This window comes from Odontesthes bonariensis, chromosome 19, assembly GCF_027942865.1.
Source record: "Odontesthes bonariensis isolate fOdoBon6 chromosome 19, fOdoBon6.hap1, whole genome shotgun sequence".
NCBI classification, from domain to species: domain Eukaryota; kingdom Metazoa; phylum Chordata; class Actinopteri; order Atheriniformes; family Atherinopsidae; genus Odontesthes; species Odontesthes bonariensis.
Genome location: NC_134524.1, coordinates 6,564,054 through 6,572,787, shown reverse-complemented (window position 1 = coordinate 6,572,787; position 8,734 = coordinate 6,564,054). Strand labels below are relative to the sequence as shown.

Here is an 8,734-nt window from a genome sequence, read left to right as displayed (position 1 = left end):
TGAAAAATAGATCATTTTTTTAGGGCTGGGTAACGATTCAAATGTTTAATCTAATTAATCGCATGATTTCCCTGATTAATCACGATTAATCGCATTTGCACGCAAAATCCCAAAATGAATCCAAAAGTCGTGTATAGCTTTTAGCATTTAGTTTTATTTTAAATGTGCTGCCATATGAATGAAAGTGCCATAACATTTGTTGTGCAAACACACTTTTAACATCAGCATCTTTCTGTAGTTTTTATGTAGAAGCCTCGCTCCACTGTCTGTTTCCTTGAATGACTTGCTGCTATCAGTTGTGTGTTTTGCCTTTAAGTGATATTTTAGACTGGAACTACTACGCTGAGAAGACAATTCAACTTGGCAGTGTTTACAGATGACTTTGGTTCTGTCGACTCCGCCGTCTGGAAGAACTTTAAAATGAAAACGGCCGAGTAAAAGTTCCGTACCCTTCTCCAGGTTTGGTGGATCCGCCGATTACTTTCTTTTCCTGTTCCACAGCAGACAGCAACAGACTTTTACAAAATAAAAGCCTGTGAGCAACAGACTTTTACAAAATAAAAGCCTGTGAGCAACAGACTTTTACCAAATAAAAGCCTGTGAGCAACAGACTTTTACAAAATAAAAGCCTGTAAGCAACAGACTTTTACAAAATAAAAGCCTGTAAGCAACAGACTTTTACAAAATAAAAGCCTGTGAGCAACAGACTTTTACAAAATAAAAGCCTGTAAGCAACAGACTTTTACAAAATAAAAGCCTGTGAGCAACAGACTTTTACTAAATAAAAGCCTGTGAGCAACAGACTTTTACTAAATAAAAGCCTGTGAGCAACAGACTTTTACAAAATAAAAGCCTGTGAGCAACAGACTTTTACAAAATAAAAGCCTGTAAGCAACAGACTTTTACAAAATAAAAGCCTGTAAGCAACAGACTTTTACAAAATAAAAGCCTGTGAGCAACAGACTTTTACAAAATAAAAACCTGTAAGCAACAGACTTTTACAAAATAAAAGCCTGGTTTGAGTCCCGCATTGGACGGCCCTATGCTGCATGTCGTTCCCCCTCTCTCTGCCCCCTGCTTCCTTGCTCTGAACTTTCCTATCCATTAAAAAAAAATAATAATAAAAAATAAATAAATAAAAATAACTTGAGTGAACCTTTAAAAGTCAAAAATGCAACTGGTTTGTGGGTAAAAGTCTAACTGACAGACGACAGGAACGACTCGACGCTTAATGGAACAAAACGTATCAGTTCCACACACCAACAACTCATCTTACATTTAATCTGCTCATGAATTTGATATGTGAGAATAAGCATTTGAATTTAAATATCATCCCAGAACGAGTTGGGGACCCTGGCATCCATAATAAGCCCCTCGTTGTCTGGCAGCTCATATCTCTATTCTAGACAGATTTGTTGGAAGGATTTCCGGCCTCTTCACCTTATTTCACACCAGACGAGTCTTCACCCGACTGCAACCTTTATGCAAAGCTGCGTTCAGTCCAGGGACTAATCTTTGTCTGGCTGCAGGAGTTTCTGCCTTGGAACAAATGTAACTTCTTAACTCTAACCGTCCTACTGTTGCTGGAAACATATTTTTTTTCCCTCGAGGCCACTTTACACACATTAAGTGTAACGTGTCTGATGAGAGGCTGACAGACGCTAACAGGATTCTTAGTCTGATTAATAAGAAAATTGCTCTAAGAGCGATTAATGAGCTGCTGAGATCAGAAGGATTGAACCTGTTTGCAGATCATTAATTCCGTGTCCTCACTTGCTCCGCTGTGCGTATAGATGTCCTGGGGGATTTTTATTATGTTTTGGCCTGGCAAGAGGTCACAGGGGATAGCCTATGTGCAACCCGTGTCTGTTTTAATTACATGGGTATTAGCTGGTGGGGGATCGCTGCAGCTTTGTGTCCCGACATGTACTCTGGGCCAAATGTCTACGTGAATGGGATTCCTGTTTGCACCACTGCATTTCGCCGCGTTAACAGTTGCTTTTTTTAGGTTGGAAACCAACAAACCAAAAGGTAGAGGAGCAGGTTATTTTGGGGGATTTTAGCCTCCTCTCCAGGCTGTATCGCACGGCTCTTCTGTCCATTTGCTCCTGCAGATCATCTGCTCCTAATGCCGAGCTCCATCCCCTCAAGATCCGACCTTTTAAATAACCTATCCCCACTTGTTTGCTCACTGCACTCATCCCGACAGTCAGTGTATCCTCAGGCTAAGCCAAACAAGCTGATCAGCCAGGCACCTCTGTACATACTACCCCCCACTAAGAGGCTAATGGCCGGGACTTATAATCCTTCTCAAAACAACCATGGAGATGCTAATTGTATCTTGCTATAAATACTGGCGACTCCTTGTCCTCTTTCTACATTTGTCTCTGCTCTTCTATTCGTAGAACCGCCACCGGCGTCCCTGGAGCATTTGTCCCGAGTACCAGGAAAGGCTTAGTTACATAAGAGAGGCGGCAGATAGATGCTGCGAGTGTCAATAAACTTGCGGCGTCTCCAAAAAGGCAGCGAGCGCACGGAGTTTACGCGCGGATAAAAACGTCTGACGCGGCTTGTCAACATTTCTGCAGCGAGTATCTGAGCAGCAACACGCCGAGATGTTCCCCCTGCCGATGTTCACGCCGGACCAGGTGGCTCGGGTGTGCGAAAACCTGGAGGAAACCGGGGACATCGAGCGCCTCGGCCGGTTCCTTTGGTCGCTGCCCGCCGCCGTCCCCGGCTCCGCGGGGGAGGCGCTAAACCGACACGAGTCCGTCATGCGAGCGAGAGCGCTGGTCGCCTTCCACGCAGGAAACTTTGAGGCTCTCTATCAGATCCTCCAGAGCCACAGGTTTACGCGCGAGTCGCACGCCAAGCTCCAGGACCTGTGGCTGGACGCGCACTACCGGGAGGCGGAGAGGCTCCGGGGGCGGCCGCTGGGCCCGGTGGAGAAGTACCGCATCCGCAAGAAGTTCCCCCTGCCCCGCACCATCTGGGATGGCGAGCAGAAGACTCACTGCTTCAAGGTAAACTCTCAGCTCGAGATATAGATTGTTTTTAATGCCTGCACGTCTGCATGTGACACGGATACACGAGGAGACGACTAAAGCGTCCCCCTCATCTTTGAGCAAACTAGAAGACGCACCAAAATATTTTCCAAACCCTGGAAAAGTTGGAGTGAAGGTGATTTTTAACCCGAGCGCTGCGCCAGGCAGCCTGGTCTTTGAGCTCTTAAGATGATAATGATCGGAGCCACGGTTATCCTTCTACCTTCTGCCGCCAGGTCTGAACTACTTTCAGTATGTCGTCTCTAGCTGCAAGATTAAATCTACCAAACACTCCTTTCTGGGCAGGACATTTACGCTTAAAAACAGCAGTTTGACAATAGAAGATAAACTGATTATGACCCCAATATTTATGCCTGCATGCTTTGTTGTTTACTGTCTGCATAGAACCAGAATATAACTTGTATGCTGCGTCTTAAATCATCCAAAACGTTTTACTCAGGAAGCACTTTGATTTAGTGCATAAATTGACGCTTTTTTGGAGAAAAATATCCCAAATATTCGCGTTTGTCTCATAATGTGTGATCGCCCTCTTGTGGCAGAGGGAAGTATCGATCAGAATCGTATAAGCTTTAATTCCAAACCTCAAGAGGGAGGCTGTGCAGCATATAATAAGCCCCTTAACATGATCCAATTTGGTGCTTGCACACTTTTATGTTCCCCTCTAGGATAGACGGTGTTTATCTGTTTATAAATCCAGTGTAATATGATTATACAAAGCAGGAGATTATGGTGGTTTTACGATACCTTCATTTCACAGCGATTGGCGTCCATGACGTTGACAAACTAAGTCTAAACATTCCCTGCGATTCTTCTGCAGGAGAGAACCCGCAGCTTGTTGAGAGAGTGGTATCTCCAAGATCCCTACCCCAACCCGTCCAGGAAGCGCCACTTGGCCCAGGCCACGGGACTCACACCCACACAAGTTGGGAACTGGTTCAAGAATCGCCGCCAAAGAGACCGTGCCGCATCAGCAAAGAACAGGTGTGTTAAACATGTTTTTTTAACTGCTCAGAAAGACAAGAGGACAAAAAAAGAGCTTTAATGGAATCGCTATCGCCTGTTTACTCAAGTTTTGAGTCAGTTTGTGCTTTATAAACATTTTCTAAGAGGCAAAACTCAAATGAGTATAGATTAGTGTGTCTGTTTGATGGAAACTGACTGATCATGTGACACCAAGTAGGACTGTATCTGTCTGATAAGCAGCACCGCCGTGTGCGCTGTTAAAAGACTCCTTTGGAGGTCCTCAGTCTCATCTATCTCAAATGTCCCTCCGCCCAGGCTGCAGCAGGATCCCAACATCCTGCCCTCTGAAGGCTCCCTTCAGGAGCGCCACCATCACCCCCACCTGCTGCCTAACTCCCCTCGCCACCTGGGCAGCCCAGAAGCCAGCGACTGTAGCACAGAGAACGAGCGCAGAGGAACGGGAGCGTCCACCCCGGAGATCTCCGTCAGCAGTGACAGCGAGTTCGAGCCTTGAGATGATGGATGGATTCTTTTAGCGGGCAGCGCTTCGCTCCCTCAGACACAGACGTATATTAAAGAGGCAGTTCAGGTTTTTTTTTAAACCTGGACATTATCTCTGGCATAAAATACGTTCGTCTACTCACCGATAACAGTCCGATCCTTCGGATAAATAAGCTGTGCCGCATACTTCTCCTACTACTCATACTAACTTTTTGAGTTAGTATGTGAGTTTGAGTAAGCGAGAAGTTCCCGGATGCATACTAGATTCTCTGAAATGTTGGGTATGCATCATGAGGTTACTACTCATACTCAAACTACCCAAGATGCAACGTAACGTGACGTCGCCGATTGTCATTTCCTGTCAAAACGGCAGTTTCAAGCTAGCTACAACGAGGGTAGGTTCACTTCCTGTTTTCAAAACAAAAGCACCAATTGTATGGTAATGGCTTTCCCTGTGATAAAAGGCAACGGGTATTTTATTTAGTGAAAATAACCGGAAGTGCGTTGCTCACTGCGGCTAGCTTTAGTAGCGCCGAATTCGTGGGAACAGAATAGTAAACAGCCGGTATTTTGTCAGATTTTCAACACGTTGGGGATCTAAACGACTACTTTCTCGCCTGAAAATGTTTCAAATGTTGCTAAAGTTTACAGAGTTTAGAGCTTAAGCAAAATCAGCTTCAGGCCGGCTGATTTCGGCTCGGGCAGGAGCGAAATGCATTCTGGGTAAACGCTCTGCATACTGTCTGATCTGATGCAGTATGCAGAATGGAAGTATGCAGTTTGCAAGTATGTAGTATGTAGTATGTGGTTTCAAACACAGCCTTAGAGAGCTTCCTATAAGCCGATAACAACAACACGGCAGCTCTGAGCTAACAGTGTAATAGTACGCGTTCATTCATTCATTGGTCTTAAAGTATTGGTGAAATAAAGACAGATAATGCCTTATTTAGAGGCTGTATTGTCTCTGTTCTCTCCCGTTATATGGAAATACGCGGATCTCCAGTGATCTAAATATCTTCCGAAGGACGCCGACTTTCACCAAACTGTTATCGGTGAGTAGATGAACGTATTTTATGCCAGAAATAAGGTTCAGGTTTAAAAAAAAAAAAAAAGCGAACTTCTCCTTTAAAGACTTGTGAACTTCCAGTGTGGCTGTGGGCAGGAGAAAGACACGCAAAGGAAAGATATGCACTTATAAAAGCACCATGGCACATGAGCTTCATTGTTATAAATTAGTGTCCTGCTGACCATGACTCAGCACTTTAGAATGGTAAACATCCACAGGTATTTAAAAAAAAACAAAAAAAAAAACAGTGTTTTTCCAAGTCTCAGGCTAAGTATTTATAGAAATTATGCCAATGGTCTTTAGCTGATGTGAATGTTAATATTCTAAGGTTTTATACTGGTTTCAGGAAACGTTTTGATATAGATAATTTTGTAATAGTTTATATGAAAGCTACATTTGTGTTGGAATACCAAGAGCACGATAGAAAATGCCTATTATTTTATGCAAATATGTTAACATGCACATTATTAATTGGACTTTTATCTGGTTGGGTGCTATAAAATCCACCCAAACCAGGTCAGAAATGAAGGTTTTTGTACACAAACTCTGAGGTTTGCTGAGGTTCTAATGTGCATGTAAACATAATCAGAAACCAACTCAACTCATTTCACCGCCTTAAATGGAACGAAGGGCATCTCTACAAGGCAACAATGAGTCACACAAAGTCGACTGTATGTGATCGACGCTGCGAACATGCTGCTTAAAGTACAAACCGTTTTGTTCAGGGTCGTTTTACCTGTTCACGTCTCCTTGTTGTTACTGACTGGAACATGCTGGGCTGTTGGGAACGCTCCTGGGCTGCTCTTATTCCTGCAGGAGCTGACACAGAAAGGACGAATCAGGAAGAATGTAAAGCACTCACCGGTTCTTCACTCATTGTGCCTACTGCATTTGAAAACAGTGAGATGTAGACGGAGACGATACGTCCTCATGTCAACGACACTTTCAAAGGCCTACCGTCTGACGTCTTTCTTACAGCGACCATTTCTCATGACACATTTCTGCATTTCAGTGAGAATGTGTATTTTGTAAATGTTTGATGTAAATAAATGAGCCTATTTTTATCCAGTTGTTCTGACTCTTTGTGTAGTGCAATGGTCCTACGGTGCATTCCCAACCAATTAAAATGTGTTCTTTTAACTGATATATCACTTTTAAACACAGGAGGCTACATTTTCTGCTTATTTGTATGGAAAGTTGAACTTTAATTCACAACTGAAACCTAAGGTAAGACTGGGAAACCACAATGTGTCACGACTGCTCGCCTAATCTAATGCGATTCTATCTAATTATCTTCACTTAATACAGTTTTCAATATTTTTGTTACAATTGTATGATTCTCTGCCTGGTATTTAAATACTAAAATCACAGCAAAGATGATCAGCTGTTGTTATTTATGACATTATTATGTCCCATTTCCTATTTCTACACACTGAAAAGTTGATGCTGCAGTTTTGTTGTTCTCTTTAGAATAATTCTATCCAGATTTGAGCAGTCCAAGTAATGTAGTTTCTATACAGGACCCAGTTTAGGGTGATCAGAATGCAAAAAATAAAAAAATAAAATGGCCCTATTCTGCATTTTCACAAATCAGAAAAAGATTTCACAAATCCCAAACAAGGTTTTAATTAATCTACAGCCTCTTTAGAATAATTATATCCACATTTGAGCAGTATACGGTAAGTAATGTAGTTTCCATACAGAAACCCAGTTTAGGGTGATCAGAATGCCAAAAAATGAAAAATAAACTGGCAATATTCTGCATTTTCACAAATCAGAAAAAGGTTTCACAAATCCCAAACAAAGTTTTAATGAATCTACAGCCTCTTTAGAATAATTGTATCCAGATTTGAGCAGTCTAAGTAATGTAGTTTCTATACAGGACCCAGTTTAGGGTGATCAGAATACCAAAAATGCAGTGAAATGGCCCTGTTCTGCATTTTCAAATATCAGAAAAAGGTTTCACAAATCCCAAACAAGGTTTTAATGAATCTACAGCCTCTTTAGAATAATTGTATCCAGATTTGAGCAGTCTAAGTGATGTAGTTTCCATACAGGACCTTGTTTAGTGTGATCAAAATGCAAAAAAAATGCAGTGAAATGGCCCTTTATGCCCATCCCTTTCATTCACGAATCAGATGCCAACTTCAGCGTCGTGTTTGGGATGAAAACGGAGATAAATGTGGAGTTTACAGGCTGGTTTGACAGAGACAAAGATGCCTCCCAGCGGCATGAATTTCCCCAGGAGCTGAAAATCACATTTAATATCAGTGGAAGCAATCTTTTCTAATGTGCTTCATGAATTTGATCGTCGCTGCCCTATAATTCAGCTTTTGTCACAGCAGGACTAACACAGGCTGGACCATAAAGATTAACACCACCCTATTTTTGCAGCAGCCACATTTTCACCTGAAATAGGAGCTAAACAGGTGTCTCTAATTAAAGGCACAGAAAAGGACATTCATTAGTTTCATTAGTGACACCATTTAATGACAAAATGGCTGCTGAAAATAGATTGCAAAGTCTAACTTCTTCATGTGTTTTGTGTACATAAATCCTAACTTGTAAAATAAACTGTCAGGACTACAAGTAACTTTCAACTAATTAAAATATCCTGGACTTCTCCAGAGGCTGTGAACAACACTTACTTGTGTTTTAATTCCAATTCCAATCCAGCATGAGCGGATTTGATTGTTTCGGGTACTTAATAAAGATGTTTACCTCTTTAAACGAGGTTGTAAGGATCTTCCACACCTTTAAACTGCTTTTGGACGTCAGCATCAAAGATGGCGCCCTTTAGCCTAAAGGCAACGGAAGCTAACGGCTAAAAATAGGAAAGAAGCTGTCACTCAGTGCCACTCTTTACACGCATAAAACTCGAAAAAGCTCAATAATAAAGTCTCCTCAAATATTATTTTAATTTATGTTGAGGTAGTAGTGTAGTTTGAAGCTTTTAAAAACGTAAAAACAACTCACCCAGACCATTTTTAGCTGGAAGCAACTGGCTGTCTCGTAAACGTTTTTCCCAATTATGTCACCAGGGGGCTCCATACAGGCTTCATTTAAGTTTTCTTCATCTTTGCTGTTTTATCCTAATGTAGATTAGTTAAGTGCTTGTCTACATGGAAACGAGGCCTCT

The 8,734-nt window shown here is 42.1% G+C and overlaps 1 protein-coding gene across 1 annotated transcript; it reads left to right on the top strand.

The window, feature by feature from the left end:
* The first annotated feature begins 2,615 nt into the window (after positions 1-2,615).
* On the top strand, positions 2,616-4,542 carry six7 (SIX homeobox 7). Its single transcript, XM_075451858.1, has 3 exons — positions 2,616-3,023; positions 3,883-4,046; positions 4,344-4,542. Exons 1-3 carry the CDS (start codon positions 2,616-2,618, stop codon positions 4,540-4,542), a joined length of 771 nt encoding a protein of 256 aa, XP_075307973.1.
* Positions 4,543-8,734: the final 4,192 nt, after the last annotated feature.